This window comes from Notolabrus celidotus, chromosome 8 (genome assembly GCF_009762535.1).
Source record: "Notolabrus celidotus isolate fNotCel1 chromosome 8, fNotCel1.pri, whole genome shotgun sequence".
Classification (NCBI taxonomy): Eukaryota; Metazoa; Chordata; class Actinopteri; order Labriformes; family Labridae; genus Notolabrus; species Notolabrus celidotus.
Window position 1 is genome coordinate 30741694 of NC_048279.1, and position 27845 is coordinate 30769538.

The 27845-nt window shown below is 38.3% G+C and overlaps 1 protein-coding gene across 2 annotated transcripts in view; it reads left to right on the top strand.

Annotated features, from left to right (window-relative positions):
• The window catches only part of ldb2a (LIM domain binding 2a), a 193449-nt gene that overhangs the window by 83896 nt on the left and 81708 nt on the right, over positions 1-27845 (top strand). For both annotated transcript variants that reach the window (XM_034689736.1, XM_034689737.1), the window contains exons 5-6: positions 846-902; positions 5412-5711. In XM_034689736.1, the coding sequence (XP_034545627.1) occupies positions 5580-5711 (132 nt within the window). In that variant the 5' untranslated portion in view covers positions 846-902; positions 5412-5579. The remainder of the gene's footprint in view (positions 1-845; positions 903-5411; positions 5712-27845) is intronic.

Genomic DNA, 27845 nt, shown 5'->3' on the forward strand with positions numbered 1-27845 from the left:
TTGACAGATATGTTAACACAATTTAGATATGTGTGGTAGGTAATACTGTACTGTATGTGTGTGAATTTGATCTTTGCAACTTTAAGTCCCGAAACAAGTGCTGCCTTAAGTAGGAAATGAATGATCATTTTAGGGCTACTCTTTTATCTTATTTCAATCAAGATTAATCACACTTTTAATTGCATGTTAAAATTCCACTATTTTGCATTTCAAAGCAGTTTTTAAATCCACATTAACAGTTTAAACTCTTACCAGTGACTTTATTTGGGTATCAAATAAGTGCAATGAAATGTTCTTCATGATCTTGTCTATTTATATATTTATTATTCAAATAAAGGCTGCACAGCTACACCAGTGAGGTTAGAAAAGCATCATCATTAACACATCAACAATGACACCCCCTTTTTTTCGTTCCAGTCTTTTCATTGGAGTTGATGACACTAACAAAAAACTGTAAACTATTGGCTATCCTTAATCTTGTGTAAACTGTCTCACCAGGAGTGGGTATGAATTAATTATGTTACAAGATTCCGGTTCTTGATTGATTTGTATTACTGCTAAAGCAGAGCAGAGTTCATATCTTTGGTTTTGTATCATCAACATTTCAACAACAAAAGTTATAAAAATGAGAGAAAAACATTAAAGCAAGTTTCAAACCTACCAATACATAATGAGAAATAATTCAATTAGAGTGTGATGTGTGTGAAAGTTCAAGTATAAATATGCACCTGTGCTGTTCACATGTAAACATGTGTTTTAATGTGTACAGCTGTGTCATGCTGATGTTGCATGGTATTATGTCTGCAGGGATCTTTTTGATGTTTTGGTCTTTTGTGTTTTTTCAGAACTTCTGTAAGAAGAGCCGCTGCTGGCTGAAGAAAGAAAATCTTCTTGTCTGTCTGGTCAGTCTGTTCTCCCAGCTGTTCATCACACAAACCATTGAAGAGCTCCACCTCACACACAGGTCCTGTTTACAGTCATCTCCACAATACAAGTTCATATTCAAATCTGTTAAATGAGCTGTTCACTTCAATGTACTGTGTTGCAGCCACACTCCAGCGGTAAGCGCTTTAGGCGAGCAACCAAATCCTGTTAGAAATGTCAATTGAAAAGGTCTTGAGATATTAAAAATGTAGTTTTTAATTAAAGGTTTATTAATAGATTTTTCAAACTTTTTTTTTAATTACCCGACCGGATGCCTGAGGCATTTGGATTACAACTTTTATCTCACTCGATTCAGACTGCCTCTCCCCATTCAGCCATTTTGGATTAGAAGTCAGACTTCATAAATGCTGTTCATTAATTCCCAGAGCGGGCAGTTAATGTGAGATTCAGTTGCAACGTTACGGCTGCTCTGAGTGTCTGTTTATTTTTAGATTCTTGTGGCTACTTCGCAGCCCCAGCCTAATCTGTCACACAGAGAACATGGAGGAAATTTTAATCGATGTGCCCGAAAAAAGATTTTCAACGCACCCTGGTGTGTCGGGTTAGAAAATCCTACATGTTAGTGACACATACTGTCACAGTAAATCATGTTACTGACATGTGTTGCATGGAACATAGTGCAAAATTGCTGTAATAAATTAGAACCAGTCTGTGTGGTGCTGTTTGCATGCAGTGTTGTTTACATGCATGTGGGTCCATGTGTCATAAAGTGGAAACAGTGGAAACCAGCAAACACACAGGTGTGTTCAGAAACTGATACTCTCCAATCATAGATTCAAAAATGTACTCATGTTCACTCTGTGATAGTTATAAAAGCTTGAAAATCCTTTCAAAGCTAATCCTATAGATGTTGTGAGATTTAAAGATCCAAAATCTGATCTTTACTGGATCAAATAGCTTCAGTTGAATGAAGAAACAAATAAACAAAGCTGATCATAAGGTGTATTCTGGGAAATGTATGAGGTAAAATCACAGACACAGAAAGCCGACATGGTATTAGGTAATTGGTTGATAACTAGCCCAGTAGATTATCTTAAGAAGGGGGGTTTCTCTGCAACACTGCACATTGTGTGAGATGTTAGAGAAGTGTTTTCATCAAAACTGATCATATGGAAACTATAATTTCTAACTGAGAGCATGTTTCTGTGTCTGCATTTCCCGGGGATCCCCTGAGATGTCAGTCAAAGTGTGTGGACAGTATCTTGGTATCTGTGGATGAGGTTTCTGCGTGGTGCGCTTTACTACCCAGTCTGTTTTCTGTTAACTGTTTTACATTATGAATATAAAGATGTAAAGTAAGCTTTTCTTTTAAGAGGTAAAAAGCTAGACTGGATTACTAACTGGGCAAAATGTCTATCAGTCTCGAGTCCCCTGCAGACCCTGATTTACAGAATGTCCTTTTTGAATTTGCTGATTTGATTAACTGTAAAATTATTCAGAAACATGTAAGACTAAAGAACGGAGTTAACTCAGGCAGGTCCAGCATTATCAGCTTATAATAAACCCCTCTGTGCTGCTGTGTGGCTGCTGTGCTGCTGTGTTGCTTCCTTCCTGCGCTTCACGCTTGACATTGCTATGTTTTCATGGGTCGGGCCTTCGTCACCAAGTATGAAATGCATCTACACGGACAGAGAGATAAAGATGGAAAACAGCACTGTTGGTGGATAGAGGCACCTCCTTACCTGCTCAATTCAACTCTGTTTACCTTGGCAACAGTAGCACTTCTTTTAGTCACTAGAAAAAGAGTTTCCACGAGCTATTCATGTTTTTTATATGTGAGTTTGTTTCAAAGTGCAGGACGAGTCCAGGGTGTGTCTTGATGTGGTTTGATTACATCAGAAACCAAATGCCCCACAGGGTCAAAAAAAAAAAGCTTGAAGGAGCGTTATCCAAATAAAAAAACATCTTCACCCAAATATCCATGAACTTACACAAGCTCTTTGTCTTGCGTATGAATACTGGTTGTGCTGAGTTAATGGGGACATTAAGATGACAGGATAAATATGCACATTGTACACACTGGAGCAGCAGGAGGGGGGTTACAAGGGCACAACAGAACATTTTTGCCCCCAGGGTCTCTTGACAGATTTGATTTAGCCGTGGTAAAAAAAACCAACAATTATTTCAAATGATGCAAAATTTCAATTCAAATCTGAGATTTATTTCTGATATTTTAGTTTGCATACACTGCTTGCCACAATATCTTGTCCTTCTTATAAATGGCACCAAACCTGGATTTTGATGTAACTGTATTATCTGTAATCTACTTGTTCTTCTGTTCTCATCCATCTCTTGTTCTGCCTCAAGGCCTAGGGTTAATCTGGCCTTGGTAACAACCAACAATTATTCCAAATAATGCAACATTTAAAAGCAGATCTGAGGTTTATTTCCCACATTTTATTCTGCGTGTGGAGCTTTCCACTATGTCTTGTCCTCCTGCTAAATAGTGCCATAACTTGAACATTTTAATCGGGCATTTAGTGACTTTAAAGTTAAGTTTGGTGTTTTGCTGCATTCAAATGGAACTCGTGAAGTAAAGAGAGAAGCGTTCATATGGCCATTTCTCATGAACACGGTAAACACAACTCCATTCAAAGGCAACATTTCTTCCAAATATAAATCTTACTGCGTTATATAGAAAATTATGAAATGTTTTTCATTATTATTTTTGGCGATGTAACGTTCAGAGTGACATTGTGGGTTATGAAAACATAATCTGAGTATTCCTTCTACCTTCCTTTAATCACAAGTTATGACACTTGGTGCATAACTAGCCAGGTACTAAGATTGTGTCATTACCAGCATTGACTGCAGGCAACCCAATCAATACAATATTCTGAAATGATGCTGCACATAAAACAGACCGTGTAGCAGTGCAGCCTCGTTCTTCAGCCCGATGCTCTCATCGTGCACTGTGAGTCTTTACACCTTTAACTCTGATTTCAAAGTTGAAAAGACTCACACTGCAAATAGTAAACTGCATTAAGCACCAGCCATATTGGGTTGGATTGTTTCAGATTTAAACATAAAATCATGAAAGTCTATCCTTTTTTTAGATGCAATTCCAGTTTATACCGCTTCTTTAAAATCCTAACAACTGAATTTCAGGTGCTGTTCTGATCGCTTTTTTTCCCTCATGAGTCAGCTTTCAGTAAGCATCCAAGCGTTACAATTAGACTTACCTTCTTCTCCTCAGAATCACAAGCACTCATACTTTCCATAATGAAGATATCTTCTGACTCTTGGCTTCACCACTCACCTGTTTTTTTCCAGCGTTAAACTGCATAGAAGCACAAGAATCAATCTAAAGCGAGGTTTGAAATCAACAGTGCAACACATGCTCTGAAAAACCAGACTACTGCCTAAGAGAACATCTTTGTTATATTGTATCTTTCTATACATTCAGACAACGTATGTTGACAGATGAATGTATGTATCAGAACTATGACAAACAAATAACTTCTTGAGTAGAGATTAATCTCAGAATTTCTATAATCCATCGAGATTAATCGCATTTTTAATCTCATGTTGAAAATTGTGGGGTTTTTCTACATTTCAAACCCGTTTTTTTAGTCCATATTAACAATGTAAAGCAATTCTGACAAGTACTTTGATTTAGAATTCTAATGAACACAATCAAATGCTTTTTTCGTCCTCAATGTAGTTTCCTAACGAGTGCTCTACTGGCTTTTGTGATGCAGTTTCCCACTGACATTGGTCTGATCATCAGACACACCTGTTTGCTCATACAACGAAGCTCAAACGTATTAGTTTAATTCTGTTTGATGCAAAGTGTATATTACTTTTGACTTGTCTATTGAGCGGCATGGGAGTGAAATGTGGCTTTGGAAGCACAGTATTGTCATTTTTTTAATTAATCACTGCAGCAGGATTGCAGCAGGAAGCAGGAAGATGCTGCAGCAGCTCAACTACGGTGTGCCAAAAGGGACAAAACAGGATGTGATTTAAAAAATAACAGGTTCATTACAGATGCTCGTTAACACTTACAGACCTAATCTGAACCCTTTTAATTCTAAAGTGCTCATTGAGTGGTGGTAAGTTTGTTTTGATTCCATTTAAACCTCATATGCTGCAAATATGCTATGAATGTTCCCACTATTTGAACACAGTCGCCTCTAGATAAATTATTTCTTGCTACAAAACATAATGCAGACATGTGAAATTGACTTTTTGATGGCTTCCTTGTCTTAGTACTCAAAAACTAAAACAATGAATTACTTCAGGCTTGAAAACACAAGAACGCATGCAAACACATGCAAACACATGCATGCAGAGGTCTTACTTGAACTTTGCAAGAGTGCAAAACTGAGTGTAGGTCTTGAGGGAACAGGAAACGACTTCCCTCCTCCCCCCTTCAATTCTGCCCCCCCTCCTCTCTCTCTCCCTCCCTCTCCTGTTCCTCCCCTCCCCTCTTCCTCCTCCTCCTCCTCCTCCTCCTCCTCCAGAAGCTCCACGCTATAGCAGCGAACTAGGCAGGCCAACTTGCAGAGTGCAGCTCAGCCTCGGCAGCGGCTGCTTCCCACTGGGGGTCTTCGGAGAGCATCGCGCTCCCATGTGCGCCGCTGAGCCCGTTGGATGTTGAAATCTCGCCGCGCGCCTCTCCAGGAGCCACCATGTCCAACCCGACCCACGACCCGTTCTACTCGTCTCCCTTCGGACCCTTCTACAGGAGACACTCGCCCTACATGGTCCAGCCCGAGTATCGGATCTACGAGATGAACAAGCGGCTGCAGGCGCGCACAGAGGTGAGGGAAGCCGGGGGGAGAGACGCTGCAACTGTACGGTCCCGTTTAGGGCTGCGGTACCGGGGGGAGGGCAGGGGGCTGTGGAGGTCCGGTACGGGGAGGGGGGACGGGATGTAGGTCTAAGAGAGAGTAAGAGAAAAGGGATCTGGTTGTCCGTCAATCAGGAGATGGATGAGATGCCAAAGTGCCAAACATTCCTAAGCTGAAAGTAAACCTGGTCCGGGGCTGCCGCTGATAGTGACATGTGTCAGTTCTGAATCTGAAATTTAGGTTTTAAGGAGAAGAAAGGAAAACATGTTGAGAAGATGCTTTCACGTGCGCAATTGACTAGTTTATAATCCTCGTCTTGAGTGTCAGCTGCTCTTATTTTAGTTTCATGGATACACATGAAGCATCACTTGTGTTATCATTTCAGATTCAGGTGAAACTAAAACATGAAACTAACTCTCAGGAAATCTTTTAGGCTGATTTCTAAATTAAATTAAGAACTCTTCATAATAATTTAAACATAACACAGGGAAAACAGCCTGAAAGAAGTTGGGTGGACTGTTTTAGTCTGACCAGGTTGCACAAACTAGCCTTTTCACGTGCATTTAAACAATTTGCATAAATTTACATATCACCTGCTTTTTATATATTTGCATTCTGTGTTTGGTTGCTTCAGGCTCAAGCCAAGCGAGTCCAACAAGAATACAGAGTTTGTCCACTGTGGATTCTGTTTGTGGGGCAACTTCCCATGATTCATCACTGCGGTCAGTGGTTGAAGTTTTTCTTAGTGAGAGTGACCCTGATTGCTCAGTGAAGATGATCATGACATAATTGCATGAGTGTGAGTTAATTTCATGTCAGTGTCTCTGATGCTTCAGTGTGTGGAGCACAGTGTCATTCAGACTAAACCTTCAGTGATCCCACTGTGAATTATACAGCCGGCATCTGTCCTCAGCATCTGTTCTGTGATCACTAATGTGTAAATCTGCAGATAAAAAGTTCAGTCAGTGTGTCAGATCCTCTTCACATGGCATCTTTACTTTAAAGGCAGCAGCACAATGGAACAAAAAGACAGACTTAGATACTTAAATGTTCACTTTTGGAACTACAAACATTAAGGTTTCAAGTTAAGACTGTCTTCATCACTGATGATTGGTTTTTGCTAGACTTTTTTTGTTTGGACTATTGATCATCATCAAAAAGGAAAGTATGCTAGCTCAATTTCTCATCTCAAATATTTCTGTCTCTTCAAACCAGAAGATTTTCTGTAAATATTGTCTACTGAGGAGCCAGAAAGCTTTGCTGTTTCTAGTCTAATATTACTTTAAAATCTATTTCTTTCCCCAAACAGGTGCCATGTTATTCTCTATTGATGCTCAAAATCTATCAAATAGCAGTTTCAACTCCAAATATGAATTGCTTTTTAAAATAAAATGACTCACAGTCGAAGTTTGGAACTTCATAGCTTAATTTGATCCTCACTGATGCATTAAAAAATGTTGTTTTTGGAAACAGTTTTTATTTTATTCATTATCAGCAAATAGCAAAACTGTCTGATACAAGCTTCCAGAGTCCATAGTCAGTGAAACATGTCTAACATCTCCAATCAACAAGGTATCTTCCTTATACTGTCACAGAGGACTGAAACAGGAAAATGTTCATTTTACACCAAGTTTAGTTGATTCTTGCACAAAAGAGCAAAGGGTAAATAATATAAGTGTGTCAGGTCCAGATTTTTGAAAATAATAGGACCCCTGGTTGCTGCTCAATGCTTCAAGTCTTAAATGTGATTCCCACTGGGACATTAAAAATGGAAGGTTTTCTTGGATAAATTCATCATAATGTGAAATTCGAGCCTTATTTTAATTTTTTTAGAGCCAGACTCCAGCTGAGTTGCTGCAGCAGCTTGCAGAATGATGCTGCTGACTTTTCTAAAGCGAAACTTGCAACTTTAAGCCGACCAAGGCAATGTTGCTGAGATGCAACGGCTCAGTCTGATGCATTATTCATGCGGAGTGGTCCAAGCCCCGGCGGACCTCAACTCCCGCACCACACATGCCCAGACACCAAGTGCAATCACAGAGCACATACACAGACACATGCACATACGCACACACACATGCAGAGATAGCAAGACCTGTGCATGTGTGTTTCAGCTCATACGGTGCATGCTATTGATAACATCTCATGATATGAGCACACAAACACATTTAAACCATTACCTTCATCTCCTCAGACTAAATGATATAATTACATAATAATATAATTACTTTTTTCCCATCATCTTTATTCTCCTCCTCATCATTTTCTTTCTTTCTCTCCAGCAGGAGTGTATAGCACATCTTCTCTTTAACCATGTGGCCATTGTTTGACTTACTGCAGGGGCTGAATATATGGAGGAAACACTCTTGTCTTATAGTGGGGAAATATGTGCAGTTTGTTTACATCCAGGTGTGACATACAGCTCGGTTCAGGCTTTCTAACCAAATTAGATCGTAATCATCTTCATGAATGCAGAACTGTTAGCCATCAATTATGAATGTGCAAGAAATATTTGAAGGAAATTAAAAACTGTGATAAAAATGATCCTTTACTGAGATACACGTATGGTTTTTAAGACAGAGAGAAAATTGTGCATAAATTGTATAAATGCTTCATGAGACAGACTAGCTGAAGCTGTTTACCTATTGTAAATTGAGGTGAGCTGATGGTCCCTTAATGATGATGCGAGCCTGAAGGGTCATTCTGCTGCATGCTTTTATCACCAGGCTGCTTCTCAGTCTGTCTACTGACTTAAAAATTCAGCACACATTTTAAAAAATGAGACCGTGTCAGTGATCAGCGCTGGGTCAGACTCATGTTGTTTCAAAACAGGAAGTTTGGGATGTTTCTTGCACACACACAAAACAAACAAAAAAAAATCTGGATTCCATTAGAAGAAAATAGCTGAATTGTCCTGCTGGATAGTTTCTTGAATATTTCATCAAGGTTTTGCTGCGAGCAGCTGTTGCAGATCCATATCCGTCTGTGTTAGAGAGGAACTGCTGGCAGTGAGCTCTGGCTTCATGGAAGTATCAGTTTGACTCAGTTTAAAACAAAAACAACTTCATAATGTTAACTTCTGTGGTGATGTGTTGACAGTGGTGTTACTTTTTACCACATATCTGGAATTGTATTGATGTACAATTGAATGCTTGACTAATTCTCATACAAAGGGAATGTTTTGATATACAGAGACTACATGTTTATTATAGCAAACAAAGGTGCTATGCTATCCTCTATCAGTGCTATCAGTCACTTAGACTGCATCCTAGATGTCTTATAACTCAACTGATATACAAATCTAATGGCAGAAGTGCAAGCACACTTTCCTTAAGTTGGTATTTGTGAGGATAGTGCTGCTCCAAAGGTAGAGCTCAACCAGTATGGGAGTTTTGAAACCAATACTGATGTTGACTTTAGTGGGGAAAACTCCCTGATTGAGTAAGCAGCTGCCAATCTCCTGATTTTCTTTTGGGTAAATTAAAAAAAGACCTTCTTCATGCAGACTGAGAACCAATTATGCATAAATACGGCTCAGCAAAATGAATCATGTGGCTGCTTTCTTAAAGAAAACTTGATGTGCATTTGCATTTTCAACATATTTTCTAGTTGTCTGCTCAGCTGCAAAGCTCTGCAACATGTGCTGCAGACAGTACCTATTTTTAGATGACATGTTCAGTCAAAAAGTTTGATTTTGATGCACATTGTTTATCATACTGACAATTCATTTGGTCTGATCAACAAGCTGCTGGAGTGGTCAGGCTTTAAATCTACATTAAAGTTGTTTGTTTGGAATCTTGCTCTGTCTGTAAGTGAAGTAATGAAGGGGACACAACTTTGTGAAGTGTGTGTTTACATTCGTTAAAGAGTGTTCAGGTCTCTAGACCCGCCAAACAGCATTGGGGTTGTTTTGGAAAACAGTTAAGTTATGTAAATTTCAGCACAGACTTCTTTTGTTGTTGTCTTTTCAAAGAATCAGCTTTAGACAACTAGTTGGAATAATTTAAACAGATCCAGAGAAAGTATAATATGGAGTTCCTCTGCAGGATTTTAGTGGGAGCAGACACATGAAAGCTGTTTTTGAGTGGGTTTGTTGCCATATTTTGTTGATCCAGTCAAAATGATTTCAAGCTTCCAAATAGCAGCCTTGTCAGAATTATCACCCGCGAAAAGACGCTTAATATGGTGAAAGGACAGCCATTGTTAAGGGTAAGAATAGCTCCGAGCATACTTAACATCAGGCTCGTTGGCAGGCCGTCATATCAAAATGAGTCACTGTAATTCTGCATCAGCCGTCGTTCTGAGCAGTTTCCTGACTAAGCCTCGGTGTGACACCACCTTTTAGAAAAGTGTGGAAGGAGTCGACTGGAGCCACTCCTCTCTTAGAAATCCTCCCATTTGTCTTATTCATGAGTGTGCTTTTGAATTTGCTTGGCTGGTGGTGCGACTGCCGCTTGCACTGGCAGGCGCAGGACTCAAGGACTCGACACTTGGAGAAGACTTCATCCCCAGAGGAGGCTGTAGTCTGTTAGAGTTTAAGTGACACATACAGCAAAAGCTTTATGCACTTAATCCTCTGGGAGCACAAAAATGAAGTTGTTGGCATTACATAAAGACATGTTAGTCTGTTTCTTCCTCTTTTGTCTTATTTCATACTGTGTTGTTGCACAGGCTGGAACTTATGGGGAAAGTCTGCAGCTTCTTTGATCTCCGACTCATTTTAAAAGCCAGAGAAATTAACCAATGCACCCTGAGTTGATCCTGCGTCACAGCTGAAAGCAAATTCTGTTTACGTTCAGTTCGTTTGAGGAGTTGTTTGAAGGTTTTCTTGTAGCTTCTTTGTGAATGTAATAATCAGTCGTCTTTATAGCTGTTTCAAAGTGTTTGCTTTGAACTATGAAGTGTACCTCCTGTGGAGAGAGTAACACTGTCACATGGAGTTACAACTTAGTTTGGTTTCCATTACTGTATTGATTATTTTGCAGTTAATCATTTCACCAGTCAATGCATTCCAGAAACTAAGGTAATTTTGTTTTCTTGCATCGAAGGGGATGCCACTAGATGTCTTTTGGTGTTTTAATAATCCAACACATAAAAATAATAAGCAAACTAGGACACCTTCAGAATGAGACAAAACCCTGCAACCATTTAGAGATGCTCTCTCCAGCTCTGCTGTCATTGTCTGGATGGCAGGACAGGATGCTGCTCCACTTCTCCCTATCAGAGATGGTTGAGGTCCAGTAGCTCCTCAGGCTGCTCTCACATCTGTGCTGTCATTATTTCCCCTCTCTCAAGACCAGCCTGAAACAGACACTAACGTTTTTGCCACAGTGTCAACAGGCACAGTGAAATGTGCTGGACTCCTTTCTGTGGATTGATTTGACAGGACGTGTGATCAGGTTGTCCCTGACGTCACATTTGATGTTGAGAATTAGCTATGTATGTTATGTTTTTTTTTGACCAATCAGAATCAAGTATTTTACACAGTCAACAAACACAAAAATATATTTTATTTTTAGTTATTCAAACAGAGGAAAGACAAAACTAAACATTGGAGATCTTGCATTCAGATAATGGTTTAACTATTTGCTTGATCACAGCTGGGCTTTGTGTACTGTATGCCTGGAGGAAACATCAGGCTTGACTTTAACATTGCCTTCATAACTTAGGAAAACAAATCTAACATTAAAATACATAATAATATGAAGACAATGATAATAATAATCAGTGTAGGCTGGATTTAAATTTCAGATGGATCCCTTAGAATAAACCAAGAATAGATGTTAATACAGTTAATGTGTCACACTATCTGCACTTAGATGTAAACATGCAACTGAATTCAAGTGGCCCTATTTTTGAATGATTTAAACTATTTCATTCAGTGTCTGATTGGTCCATCCCAAGCAGCAACCTCCATTGTTAAAAAAAAGAAGCCAATGTAGTGTTGCAAAAAACTGCAGTTCCCCAAGTGTCCACTTGAGGCTGCCAGGGCAAAGGAAACACCATCAGGTCTCATGTTAAAATGCTCATTATTACAGCAAAGTGAAGCATGTTGACTGCCTGTTTCAAAAAGCAGTTGTGGGTATGTAGTTAATTCATTTACACTTAACATGTAGTGATTGTTTTTTTAAATAAAGGAGGTGTAAAGGTGAGAAGGGTAAGAGTTCTACATAAATTGCATAATTAGGGGCATGGCTGAGTTGACAGACAAGTGAGAGTGTAGTCATTATTTGCCAGAAGGCTTAAGGCCTGCCTCAGCTCCACCTCTTAGCCTGTTTTTGACTGATTGAAATTAAGGTTGAGTCAGCAATTCCAACATGGCACCCACCATGTTGGGCCTTCAAATATCTTTCCAGAAACCTGTGGGTCAGGGGACTTCACTGAGACTATGTTCGTGATTCATGCAGCCTATGGTGGATCCGTAGTAGTTCAAACATGATGATAATAAAAGGGCTGCACTTAATGAACATTTAATCTGCAAATTATTTTTTCCGTGCTGATTTTCATCTTTGAAAGGGCAATTTTACAGCAATTTGTCATGATCGCAATATCAAAAAGCTCAAAGTTACTCCTTTAATTGTCTATTATAGCCGCTGAAACCAAATTATATTCACTAACTCTTACACAAAAGGGGGAAAAAAATCATCTTTAACAATTTTGAAGAAGAAATTAGCATATTATTGCTTTTAAAAAAGGCTTAAATTATTAATTATCAAAATAGCTGCAAAAAATATTTTCCTTCTTTCTACTAACCAGTTTACGAACTGCATGTTTCAGCTTTATTAAAGCAATGATGATATAAGATATGCAAAAAATGACACCCCTCACCCTTTGTAGCAGTGATACTGATGATGTTTTATCTGACTGATGATGATGAACAAAGCAGGTAGTTTTATTTTTAGGTGAACTCTTTACTTGAATTTTCCTGAAGGACAGTTTGCTGCTCCCTCTTAGTAAAAACCTTCTCACCTTGCATGCACTCGGTAATGCAGGCGGATAAAACAAAACGACACAACAAGTGCTTTGAGCTTGTCTGAGATCAGCGCTCACCTTTGAACCGATAACAGTGCTGCAGCTTAAACAGTCGTGCTCCTGCCATGACACGGGGTCTGTTTCTATCCCAACCTTATTACCTGCTCCATTCATACTTATTACCTGGCTGCCTGTGTTTCTGCACCGCTCTGACTGCTATCCCATTACCTTCATTTTACACAGTGTGAACCTGCAGTGACCTGGCAATCTAAACAGGCTTTGATGTGGATTTGATGCTCTGCATACGCTGCGACCACATTGTTTCTGTGCTGTCGCTCGGGGGGGCCACTGGCCTCGTCTTACGGAGGCAGCTGCAATGATTTGTGGGGGAATTTGACACTTACGCATATGCAAATGAGGGAGCGGATTAACATTCAGAGGAGGAGCTTGGTCGACCTCAGCCGGTGTAAGGCCATTAGCATAGGAGACATTAATATTCAGAGGAAGAGAGCGGGGACACAGAATAACAGTGTAAGTAAAACTACAACACTGAGGGTGAAACAGAAGAAAAACAAAAGCTTTTTAATGGAGGAGACATAATAATACCCACAGGGCTGTGTTCAGGAACTGCTCTGCTGCTGCTGGGTCGTATGGTCACACTCACCCTCAGTGGATAGACACGTAATCAGTATCAGTGATTGGCAGCCATTCATTGGATTCTTGTGTCTATTGCACATAGTTAGTCTCGTTCTTATTATTCAAACGGGCCCACAGACACACAGACCTGACTCAGTGGCTGGGCCATGCAACTGGAAGAACTGGAGTGTTCATTATGGCGAAATCCCTTGTTCCTGTCAGGGGCAAAGTGGATCTGTTCCCATCAGCACGACGTGTCAGATTGACATGAATAGGCTTATGATGTGGAGGTCAAGTTGGCACTGAGCTGTGAGGTTCACACAGAGGGATTAAAGATGAGACACCCAGAACTCACACACAGATTTCCTTTAGTGACAAGCTGGGTTCAAAGAGAAGTTTTTAGTCACAAGAACAGCACATAATGATTTCAATCTAAGATTGGTGTGCAGATTATTTCCCCAATTTGTTGATAAATTGCAGGCAGATTTGATTTTGCCCTTTTGATTGTCTCTTTTATTTTGTAGGAGCAACAGTCCAAAAACCAAAGACATTCACTTTTTGATCATGAAGACAGGAAACAGATGACTTTCATTTGAGAGGAGCCAGCATATTTTGGCATATTTGCCTGCAAACTGCTTCAAACAGGAATTATCAAAATTGCAGCCCATTAATTTGATGATTCCTTCAAGTCTACAAAACATCTCATCTAAGCCCGTATTTACAAACCATTTCCAATGTTTAAAACATCAAGACGTAAAATTTCTTGTACAAATGGATCTATTTGATCAGCTCTAATCTCAAAGGAACAATACAAAACAGATGAGCGTGTTTGTTGTTTATTTTAATGGGATCTGCTTCCTGGCGAGAGTCAATCTTATTACAATACCAGCAAATCATTGGCATCATAGAATGTATCAACAGCATCACCAAATGATTTAACTACCCTCTATTGTAAAGTGGATTAATGCTACGAAACAAAGCCAAATGACGGATCATATCACAGCTACATTTCAGCAGATAATGGTCCACAAAATTGATTAAAAAACAGATTTGTGGAGTCGTTTTCTTTGGAGATTGAGTTAAATTACAACAAAATGATTACCAAAATAAAAATCTGCAATTATTTTTGCATTTTATCAATAATCATTGTTATTATTACAATTATTTACCTAGTTTCAAATGCCAGGAGGCTTTCGCTAATGAGCTTGTGCTGTTTCTGAAGTCTTCTGTTTATTGCTCTGTAACAGGGAATTTAAAACAGTGCAAAACTAATAAATTCTAGTGAAGGTGAATGAGCTGTGTGCAGATTACAACACTTCCAAAAACTACATGAGAATGCTAAAAGTTTTAAAAGACATTTAATGCAGTGTACTCAAATCTATCTAAGTAATTCTGGGAGAGGTGCTGAGCATTGCAGTGCCCTTAAAGGTATCACTGAAAAGACTTTGCAAGGTCACCACAGAGTTTAAATCAGATTAATATGATGAAAGCTACAAAAAGTCTTTAAAACCAGTTATTAAAAGGGTGTAAAATGTGTTTTGGGTGTAGTAAAAAAGGCTGCGTCCATGTTAGCTGTTATTTAAAACCAGTCTGAGTGACGGGAAATCTTCAAAGCAAATATTTTAATTAGCTTACAAGATATAAGCATGGACTGGACAGTGCTTTTCATCAAATTATCAGACACATTTTAACCAAAAATCATCATGTGTGCTTCCTCCCACTCACCAGAAATACAGAACAAACAGAGTGCAGGAAAAAAAGTCTTTAATAAGTCTATAGCATCTGCTTTTCACTTGAATGACTAAACAGCATTATTTATTATTCCTATATTAAGCACATCTTGATTATGCGTTGTTATTATGATTCACAGTCTTACTGACAATGAACAGACATCTGCTTTTGTGGACTTGTAAAAACGCAGCTCGGAGCTAAAAACAAAAACATTTTTACATTTTCATAACGCTGACAGTCAGTGAAAAGGACTGAATCCCATTAGCTTCTGCTTCCTTCAGTTAACTCGCTGCCTGCAAACCCCCTCGCTAAATTAAAGAATAATGGCACTAAAAGGTGAGCAGGCGGGCTGATAGTTGTGAAAAGAAGGTAAAGAGCAGCCTTGTCCTTTAAACACTGTGGTCTGACTGTTAGCTTAGCTGAATGGATGTTGCCTGTTTATCATTTCATTCCTCTCAAATGTGCCCTTTAATGTGAAAGCATTGAATACAGGCTGAAAGGAGAAAATCGTACTTTTAATGCAGTTTGCTATTTAATTAATGTATACTCTTAACTGGATCCTGATTAACTCAACAAACACTATTATGTCTTATTCCAAGTAATTATTGCTCAGGCTGTTTATACAGACGTTGGTCTGTTGTTGATGTCAAGATTACAGATATTCTGAAGCGACTAATTTCCGAGTTGTGTAGACAAAATTTAAATGCAGCTATCCAACTAGTTTAAAGGTAAAAAAAAAGCACTCAGAAAACAGTCAAAATTTAGCAGTTTATTGTTATTTTTGTTATTTTTTTACATGTTCTGTAAACTGTGAACTCAAGTGAGACCAAAATCCGACCTAAACTATGATATACAGAATTTAAATTAAGGACGATAAACATCAAACTAAACATTTCAATTAATCGTCAAGTAATACAATTAGCTTGCATATTTGTTACAATTCATATTAAACTGACCGTTGCCATTAAAGGTAATGTTAGACAAGGTGAGTGGGACTTTTGCAGAAATATTTATGTTGCATTTTGGGCCTCATTCAGCTCTCCTTCCTCTGAGATTTGCAGTTACAGCGCTTTAAACATAATTACGTCCTGACTCTTCAGATCAGTGTGAGACAGAAACTAACGTTTTTGCCACAGTGTCAACAGGCAGAGGTGAAATGTGCCAGACTCCTGTCTGTGGATTGATTTTATATGAAGTGATCAATGTCCCTACTGTTTCCCCTGTTATTGAGAATTAATTACTATTTTCTGTATTGTTGTGATGTTTCGACCAATCAGAATCAAGTATTCTTCACAGCCAGGTGATCCCTAAAGATACTCTTATTCCTCTTGGGTGGCAGAAGCTCAGTCCATAGGGACTTGGCTTGGGAACCAGTTCGAGTCCCAGTATGGATGAAGTTTGGCAAGTGGACTGGTGGCTGGAGAGGTGCTGGTTCACTTGCCTGGGCACTGCCGAGGTGACCTTGAGCAAGGCACCGAACCCCCAACTGCTCGGGGTGCGCTGGTTGACGGCAGTATCCTCACTCTGACATCTCTCCCTAAGCATGTTCACTGCATGTGTGTGCATTTGTATGTATATACCAAAAAAAAAACTGTATGTGTAGCATGTCCAAAAATAGCATGAGTGAAAAAATAGAATTTCCCCCTTGGGGATTAATAAAGTACCTTTCTTTCTTCTTCTAGTAAGAAATCCAGGTAATAATGCTCCATAGCTGATCAATTGGTGCCTGACAATGAGTCCCTGTATCAGTTCACATATGATAAATTACTAGTGACACCACTGAGAGTCCTTGAGTTGCACACCTGAAAACTTCCCCACAGCTGTGAAAACAAAATACAAAATAAAAGTTAACACCTGAAAGTCAGAAACATATTTCATATGTCAGGGACAAAGAAGAACAAGTGTCAAAACATCAGAAGTTTCAAATCTGTGGGCATAAAAGACATTATCAACAGCTCTGTGGAGTAAATTGGAGTCCTTAACCAATCACTCCACACTGTTTTTAGACTTTTGTCTTTTTTTTACACCAAATAGGATGACCTTCAAACTGGAGTGAGGTTTCAAGAATCCTCCTGGTTCTTACCTGTAAACTTTTTGTTTGAATCACGAGTCAGTTCTATGGAAAATTAATTGGTTTTTTAACTTTGTGATTTCCGCCTGTGTCGGTAAACAGATACAGGTTTTAAATTCAAAATTGCTTAAGTGCAGCTTCAGGATTCTGTTTAATTCTGTCCTAAAAATCAAGCATTGTTTTAAGTAGTCATTTTTAAATTTGTAGATATGTATGTAGATATGCATAGGAAAATTATATTTCCATCAGCAAACTGAGAATCACATTTCTTACAATACTCTGAAAGAGCTTTAACACACATTTTAACTGAAATATGGCAAATAACCACGTCAACTTTTCAGCAGAGACACAAATTTAGAGGTAGAACGATTAATCGATTGGGACGATTTATGGCTTCTTCAAATAACCGCCAATACCTGTGCTTAGTGTGGCTGCTGTGGAGCTATGTTAATGATAATGTGTGTTTTTCCTATCCTAAATGACAGCATGTAAAATCTAAAACTGTTGGTGGCTTGTGTTAAATAGAAGTGCTGTGATGATGCAGAGAATAATGCAACATTGCTTCTGACATAAACATCAGTCATGTTCTAAAATCTGTTGCATAGCCCAATGTGTTTGTCTATTCATTAATTAATTAAAAATATGTCTTAAACATGCTACTGGATACGATAACCATGAATCCTAGATTGTAATGTGCATGGAATAATAGATTTTGTTATTTTTAAGTTGTTGTATTGAATGAAATGCAAAAAAGCAACATGATATCATCAGTATAAATAGGCCATTGGCTGACCTGCTCTGTTATTCTTTGAATCGGTATCGGCTCTTAAAAATCTGATATTGGTCAACCACTGCAAAAAAATAACATATAACCACGCTTTAAGTATAATATCCTCCTATGTGTGTATTTAATGTAACAAATATTCTCACAGCAGTCTCATGCCTCAGTGTTGCTCCTGTAATGTCACACTGTCCATGAGATGCACTCAGAGGATGTTCCCATAAGAAGGAAGAAAAAAAAAAAGGCCTGCAGTCAAACAATGAGCGTCAGTCACATCCAGCAGGATGCCTGGACAATAGACCCACCTTTTTCCTGGCTCTTTCCCGCGGTTCCTTCCAGGCTGCTCTGTCGCTCAGATAACAGAGGAGACAGACGGGCCTGTGGTCCGTTTATGTCCTGTTGTTCTCTCTCCTCGATGTGGTCAGATAGCCCGAAAGGGGTCACAGGTTGACTCTTTGCTTCAGTGAGACTCTGAGACCTGCTTAAGGATTGTGTGCACTTTTTAAAAACTGTGTATCATCAGATATTAACACAATGTATAACCTGCAGATTCTTAAATGTAACTGCGGCTCTCTGGAGCTTATTGAACATTGCTGTTTTGGGAAATTTGTAGAAGCATCTTAGGTGTCCTTGTCACTCAGGAGGACATCTTTATTACTGAATATTTAAATATTCACACTGACCTAAAGATGAACTGACTGTTTCTTTTAGTTAAAGTTTAAAGGTCAAGGCCACTGTGTCTTCACCTCTGTCCCATTCTCATGAACATTTGGTCACTGACAGTCCTCTGCACTCATTTTTTAAGTTTTTCAAAGAATTACCCAGTAAAATGTAATGTTTCAATGTAAATAGTGCATTTCCCTAAAGATACTCTTATTCCTCTTCTTTTATTTGATGGGGACAGATGACAGTGCAAACCAGAGAGACAGGCAGTGAGCTGTGTAAGGTCCTGGGTTAGAATCGAACACTCACTGCTGCAGTAAGAAATAAATGACATGACTTTAATTCAATTAAATTAAAAAAATGTCCACCCCTTGAAATCATTTAATTATTCAGTAAATCAACCAATCTTTATTAATATAGCCTTAAACCATAACTAAAGTGTGCCCAAGACACTTGACAAAAGATCAGGTCTAGACTCTTACTCTCAGTTACATTATTTACAGCCCCAACATTGATCCTCCATTAGTAAGCCATTGGTGACATTTGGCAACAGTGGCAAGGAATAACCCCAGAAACCTTAAGTAGAACCAGACTCATGTTGAACAGCCATCTGCCCCAAGGAGATGGGCCATAAAAGAGGGATAAAGGGAGAGACACAAAGAGAGAGATGGATTCTTTAGATGAAGAATCTAAAAACAGCAACTTGAGGTCGGCAAAGGATTAAAACTTTGGGGCAGAAACTCTGAATTTTAAGGTAATGTTAATGTTCAACATAGTTTCAAACTGAAATAATATAAAAGTTAAGATATTTGTCTTCACAAGGTGGGTTTCCTCTATTGTGTCACTCTATTATGGATACAATTAGCACCTTGTGCATGTAAACACCAGATTTGGATAGATGACACGCATATGAAGAGATGACACTGGATTCTCACTCAGAAACATTTGATCACAACAGCAAGAAGTGGTCATATTAACCCACTTACTAGAACACATTTTAACATATTCTTTCACCACATGTAACACCTTTACTCATAGTCAGAGTTTACCCTTTTCTACTCCTGGTGAAAACAGGTGATCCTTCTTTAAACAACACTTTCTTTAGTTCTTTAAATAAAGGTTATATTATGTTTCATTATTGAGCAGGATAGAAGACAGAACACAGGAGAGATGGGGCTCTGCCTGACTGTACTACAGGTTAGCTGCAGCAGCAACATAAAGCCTCCGTGGCTCTCTGTTGGTTTCTGTGAGTTTCATCATTTTGCTGATCAGCTGTTTGACTCTCATTTTGTTCTTACATCACTAAAACGCATGTCCACAGCTTTGCAGTGTTCAAGGCTTTAACACAACGAGTAACAGTAACTGCTACATAAAAGTACCATGCTGTTCTGCTTTAGTTGAGGTTATTAAAGACACCTTGTTATCAAAGAACCTTGGCTGTCATCATATTATATTTATTGTTATTCTTTTCCACTTTCTCCTTATGTCCCATCAGTTGATTTAAATGAATAAAACATATTATATGTTGCTCCTGTATTTATATCTAGCACATTTTAAATTCATATGACAGTAACATTTTAAAATTTCTGATGCTCAAAATCATTTTTTAGGTGTTACATACAAGTGAAAGATTCGAGTAAGGTCAGTCCTATGATCAGGTGAAGATCACTGTAATACAGAACACAGCACATTGACTTAATCTGAATAATATCTGAATATGCAGTGAAACCCAGGATTGATTGAGAGTCTTGGTGGCAGGAAGTGTGCTGTGTTTATTGTTCATCAGTCTCATCAGCTCAGCAGACGGGATCCGAGCTTGACTGGCAGAAAAGAGTTGGAGTATGTCTGTATCCTCACCTTCCTGTCCTTGCATCTTCTTGTGTTACCATGGTGTTACCTGTCCATTAACACTGTGCACTACTGCTGTGTGTCCACTGCTGATATTGACTTCTTATTAGTTTGTTTGGGACCCTTTTAGAGCTGATTCTGTGTCTGTTGTATCTGTAAACACGTGAGGTTATTTTATTTTATTAAGTATATGTCCTGCAACCCTGAGCAGGATTAGGAGTATGGATAACAGATGGTTGGACGGTTAAATAAATAAGTAAAGCTGTAAGATTTTTGCCATCATATCCAGCCAGTTTTATCTGATCAACATTTCCAAACTGAAAAAAAAAAGAATTTTTAATTGTAAAATGAATTGAATATAATGCATCCCTTATTTCAGGACTCTAGCTGATGCCTTCAGCATGTCTCCCTTCTCTCAGTCAGTCACTGTGTTTTGATTAACAGGAGTACTTTTACATTGTTGCTGTTGTGTGGCTCAATCTGGCACCCTTTTGGCCGGAAGTCCCTGTCGTGCAGCTGCTCTTCATGCATGTTTCCTGCATTAAAAGCAACAAACAAATGACTTCTGGGTATTAACCTTGGCCTCGAATCTATAGAGTGGCTCAAATAGTGATATCTGGCTGCTGCTTGTAACTTCTGACACTTTGAATAAGAGAGACAGTGGGAAAGTTGCCAAAGTGAATTAGAAGATATAAAGTTAAACAGTGTGCTTTTTTCTTCCTCCAGTTTCATTTATGAAGAGAAAGTTCATTCCTGGTAAATGTGCATGCTGCTGTTCAAGGGCAATGACTTTTTCCCCCGCTGCATTCATTTACTCTTCATTTGCATAATGCTGGGCTGGTGGCTGCAAGGTGGTCAAACACAACAACATGTGAAGTTTGCATTATAAAAAAAAAAACACTTAAGGCCCAAGAGGACAAACTGCACTGATGCAAACATTAGCATGCACTGAGTCTGACGTGATTAAAGTGGTGTTGTTCATCTAGTCTGAAGGAGCGGTTTGTGTGCTTTGTCATCCTTAGGAACCCTTAGTAGAAACAGTACCTGTGTGGCTAAGAGAGATTTATAATGCAAAGAATTTAAACTGCAGTGATGAGGAAATGTACAAATGACTCAAGTCATTTCAGCCTTAAACACTCTTCATCTCAGGAGGAACATGTAAGGGAATATTGCTCACTTTTAAGTATGACCATACTTATAAGTGACCATACAACCAGACCAATGACAAATACATTCATTTGTGTATTTGTACTAACCCAGATAGTCCTTACAGTACATTCCAGTGAAATACATTACTTAATTCAAAGTTATGATTTCATGTAGTCGCCTGTCTTCTTGGGAAACATGTTAAGAGTGAGGAAAGAGGACAGGGAATTTTTTACACTTGCTAACATAACTTCTAGATATTGAATAAACATTAAATTACATGTGAATAAATATAGCTATATGTACTGAGCATTAAACTTAAGTACAATACCTCCTCATTGAACATGTCTACTCAAGATCAAGAGATATTTTCTAGACTTGCAGAATCAGTCCCTTGTTTTAGGTCATTACTCAAGACACATTTTTACAGGAAAGCTTTTACAGTGTGATTTTATCTATTTTAACTCAGTTTTTAAGGGTCTGTTTTGTAAGCCTGCATGCTTTTGAGTTTTTATTTCATTTTATTTTTTTATTGCTCCATTTTGCTTTGCACCTCTTCTTGTTTTTATTGCCCACTGTGAAGCACTTTGTTACCTGTATTGAAAAGTGCTATATAAATAAATTATTATTAGAAGTATTTTTGTATTGATAAAGACAACAACTACCATGATGCTATGCTAACTTCACAAAATCAATCAAAATGTTTTAAATGAGAGACAGAAATAAAGGCAAAGATTACAAACTTTGAATTCAAGATAAAGGTTCTAAACATAATATCAAGTATTTATTTTTGATTCTCCTTTTAAAGGAACTGACTATTTCCAATTGATTCATGTCTGCTTTCAGTTCCTAGAGTCAGAACGAAACATGGTGAAGCAGCGTTTAGTCATTATGCACCACATATCTGGAACAAGCTCCCTGAAAGCTGTAGGTCTGCTCAAACTCTCACCTCTTTTAAATCAAAGATTAAGACGTTTTTATTTACCTCTGCCTTCCTATCTTAGATTATTTTAACCCACTTTAAATTAAAATTTTAATGTAATTTTTAATATATTTCTAATTTTCCTTTTCTTTTCTGTTTTATCATATTTGTCATTTTAATTATGTTCTTTTAAGCTTGTCTGAATGTCTCCAATGCTTTTAATGTGTTAATGTAAAGCACATTGAGTTGCCCTCGTGTATGAAATGCGCTATACAAATAAAGCTGCCTTGCCTTGCCTCTAAATACAGATAACTACAAAGTAAATGGGCCCAAGCTGGTGTCATCAATTCATTTTTTTTTGTTGGACAAGCCAACAGTTTACATTCAGCAGAGTAATATTGAAGTAAATAGCAACAAAAAGATGAATTGCTATCATTGGTTGCTTCTTAAATAACTAGCATGAACAAGTGTCAGCAAAGTCATCTGATTCATTGTCTGTTAAAGTTTCAGCAGCTGTATTAAAAATGTAAAATACACATTTTGGACATAAAATTTGGTATGAAAATGCATTTGCTACTTGAGCTGTGAGGTACAAGCAGCCACAAAAAATCTTAATAGCGTAAATGTCATTCAAAGTGTGACATTGTGAAGAAAATATCTTGTTCATTAGACACCTTTTAAAATGTCTCGTCATTAAATGGCCCTCATCATTCGTTCAAACAGAACCTACACTGCTAAGGATCCTTTCCAAACATCCAGAGAGTCTTTTGCTTCTGTTAAGTTGTTGTGTTCCTCAGTAACCTGAGGCTGTTTGAATCCTCCACAACAGCAAAACTTCCTTGGCCCACCATGCAGGCTGCTGGGCTCTGTGCTATTCAGGAGCTGAATGGGGTTTCAGACATTGGTAATTCTCCAAGGTCGGGCCCCAGACACGCCTACACTCTTGGAGGCTTTTCTGCCACAAGAGGGTGGAAGCAAAAATATGGACTGACAAAAGCTTGCTGGGAAAATGGTTCATGTTAAACATAGAAATATTGGTGGTTTATATACAGTTGAAAAAAGATGGTGCTGAGGAAGAAAACTGCAGTCTTATTTTCTGTGGCTGTGTGAACTCAGACATTATATAAAGATTGAAGACTTTGCATACAGTCGAAGAACATCTGAAGGACTTTTTTATTATTAAATTCATATATGGCTTTAAAGGAATATGCACTTTTTTTTATACCCAGTAAAGCTCCTTTTGTGTTTGTCGGTTTCCACATTGTGCCGCCTTCTCAGTATGGACATTTCTATATGCGTGGATTTAACCCGCAGTTCTGTTGCTATTTACTGAGGATCCTCCCTTTGCTGTCCCTCCAATCCTCTGGCTTTCCTGTAAATCCCCAAGGCCTGGCCATTGCTGGTGATTTGTGGTTGGCTAGTGGGCAATTGACACATTGATAAATCCCCCCCAGATGAAGTGCGATCCGTTTGAATCAATAGAGCCTTATCGGCTGACGGCCGTCACGGCTGCGACCATGTCGGTTCACCTCGGGTCCCTCTGAGTCGGCCTGATTTGTAGCTTTTGACAACAAACATCGTCACGCCACGTGGTTCGTCAGAGAGTCCGCAGGCGTAAATGAAGGCAGGACGTTGTCTGTCAGTGAGCAGCTGCAAAGAGGGACTGAAAAAAGAGGAAGACAAGGAAATGGAATTGAAGAGGGATTGAGAGAATCAAAAGAAAAAAAGGCTGATTGGTTATAAGACAAATTTATGTCTTTATTTCTTAGTAAAATGTCTCATTGATCACTCTACAACCTGCAACCCTATGACAGAATGAAAGCAGAGCTCGTAACATTTCCTGCAGTAGTCAAAATTCAAACATCCTCATCCCCATGAGCCTTCAGTGGGGCTTGTTTGCCTTCAGCCAGAGGATTCATATGGCTTGTGTCCACTGGCCAGGCTTTAGCTGTTCTCCAGCCCGTCTGGCTCTGATCCAGCTTCTCCTCTGTCTTTAGATCCAGGCCAAAACTTGCCGGTCCACAGCTCAGCCAGCCACGTTGTACAACTTGGCGAGACACTGGCCAAAAGCTTCCCAAAAGCTCAATTTTCAAAGGATTAATGGTGACTGATTCTAAATAGACTGTTCCTGGAGGCATTTTGAACAACATTTAGCTATATTAATTAAGACTATTTAATCTATATTAATTTACAATATAAATACTCAGGAGAAGGACACCAAAACTTCTAAGTGTCATTTACTTAATTGTTGTGAATGTTGGAAATAACAGCTGTTCATGTCACATGAAAGTGCTCGTTATTGTCAGATTTCTCTGTTGTCTCGGTGGGAAGCTTTTCAACAGAGACAAAAACTAAACGGTATCAACAATAGTTGGAGCCCGCTGACACTGCTGTCAACTCTGCTCTTGTAAAATACATGTTTGTTTTGGGTGCCAAATATCAGTAGGCTGCCAGAATTAACTTTTGTGAGTTTTAGTAGAACATACTATTTGGTAAAAAAATATTCAGTTTCAGGAAGATTCTTGACAACAAATTTATAAGGGCATAGAGAGGAAAGGATTCAAATTAATAGTGAGTCAAACAATGAAATTTGGAAACAAGTGAATTCATTGATACACTACAAAATGAGTCGGAGGTGAACTAACCCTCTTCTGTGAAACAGAATATAAGGGATTTTGAGCAAGACCATATCCTGCAAAAAAAGAGAAGTGAGAGCTTAACTAAAACACTTTTCATTAAAACAGTAAGAGGAAGCTTAATGAATACCAGCGTCTATAAAACAGAGAGCTGGGAGCCCTCAGGATGACAGCACTTCAAAATTCCTCTCCAACTCTAAATCCAGGCAGTTTATATCAAATTGGGGATCACACTTTTTCATGAAATCCTCTAACCTGTTTCAGCAGCTGAGAAAGTTCAACAGAGTCAATCTGATGAAACTCTGTTTTCTGCTGGGTGACAGAACAGAGATATAATGTGTGAACTTAGAGGATAAAGCCTGTGATACTGTGTATTTATTTACTGCCCCATAAAATAAGGAAACTGATCAGGAAACAAATAAATGTATCCAATCAAGAAGTTTTGTAATGTTTCAAGGCCTGAAATGGCTTGACAGTAACACAACACTCTAATCCTCAGTTAGTCCTTTATTCCATAAATAACGTACATCGAGTTAAAGACTTAAAATGAAAGAAAACTGTGTAATATCAATTGATTACATCAAAATGACTGATGTACAGATGTTTTGCAGAGTATTATTGCAGTATCTGGTTGAAGATGAGCTAATTTAAGCTACCTCAGATTGATACTAGCCCTAACTAACTGGTGAAGAAGGCCAGCTCAGTCCTGGACCCTGTGGAGGTGGTGGCTGACAGGAGAGTTATGGCCAAGCTGTCGTCTCTGATAGACATTTTTTTTTTAATATATATATTCTTGTTGAAATTCTTGTACTGTACACCTCCTTCTTTGCTGCTATAACTCCATGAATTTCCCTGTTGTGGGATGAATAAAGGAGTATCTTATCTTATCTTATCTTACTGCAATCCATAACACTTCATATAGTAGGTTATCGTATGCTTATATGTGATCTGTGAATCTGGAGATCAAATACAACTCTGCTCTCTTAAATAAAATGTAATTGTTTACAACATCTCCATCTAACATTTAGAGGAGTGGAAATATAAGACAGCATTAGATATTAATATTTTATCAGGATACTTTTGAGCCCAAAAAAATCATAATCAAATAAAGTCAAAAGGCCGCTGATGCACTGTGGGGATGTGGTGTACACAGGCAAGAGTAATGAAGATGTCTCTTTCATTTTAGTGCGCTCATCAAAATTGTACTTTTACAAATATAGCCTACATGTTTTATTTCCTGCAATGGCTGCAGATATTGCCTTATCATTGTAACCACACTTGTCAAAAACTTGGATGTTTTGCTTGGCACATTCTTCTTATTCAATAAGGAAGTTTGACACTTTTTAAATATAATATTTCAGTGTCAGTGTGGTTGTTGATAATGGTTTGAAGATTGGGGCTTTTATTTTGAAGGGGTTATGTTGTTTGGAGAAAGAAACGTCAAAAACATTCGGTGAAACGTCATTTTTGTGTTTTAATATGCCACTGTGAGTGATTTTCATTGCTTTTTCAATATTTAAAAGTAAATAGGCATTGTAAAGCTAGCAAGAAATGCTAGTAAACATTAGTATAAAGCACTGCAATGTCTTGCAACGTATTTAACGGTTGGTTGGGACGTGTGACGAAAAGAAAGCTTTGCTAGCTGAATTTCTTTAGTTTTTACTGATTGTTTTTACTCTATTTAATTTAAATACATACACCTGTAGCATCCTATAATGCTGTTGTCAAATAAGGTGTAATGTATCACTCAAATTCACTTGTGCTTGAGCTACCGCCACTCAATTCATCATTGAATATTTTAACCATCAGTTCCAGAGGTACATCATTATCAGCCAGGGATGCTAAAGCATAAATGAGCCACGCTGTGACAATGGGTGACATGTTGCTTCATTATGATAGGCATACAGGTAGCCTCATTATGGGTCAGTATCTCACACACTGGCCTGCTGCTGTAAACATCACAACAAGCACTAACACATGTTGACTGATCCAGATGTTTTAAATATATTTTTTATAGACACATGTCTTCTATGGCTTCAAATTATGATTGTGTAAGTGATCAATTAAATCATCTGGACACTCTAAAAGTTTATCCTTAGGTTACAGTGAGACAAGCCTTGCACAGTAATATGAAATACTGAGTATAATTTAATTAAAGACTAAAGGAAAGAGCAGATCTTCATTGTATAACGTGGAGTTATTTCACTGGAATTATTCACATGTAAAATTAACGATGGAACGAATAGATTGAGTTATTAGTAGTTATGAATATATTTTAAAATGTATTACAATTGACTTTTGCACAATTGATCTTTATATTTCACACTGAGTGTGGCAGAGAAATTAGAAGCAGTTTTATAGTTATTTTTTATACTCCACATTTTCTGTAATATCATCCTGACTTACTGTGATCTGACACACTCGGTCTGTGCATACCAGATTAACTGAAGTCTGTTGGTTGGATTTCTCCTCTGTTGCTGCGTCTGAATTTTGTCCCCACCCTTTTTTCATCTTTTTTTTTTTTACCTCCAGGGTATTTTTTTGGGATGTTTTTATCTGAATTGAGGGTCTAAAGATAGAGGGTGTATGCTGTGCTGATTGTTAAGCCCCTTGAGGAAAATTGTCAGTTGTTTTATGGGTCTATATAAATAAAATTGACTAGGTTTGATTGAGAGATGGACTAAAGCATTGTTTGGTC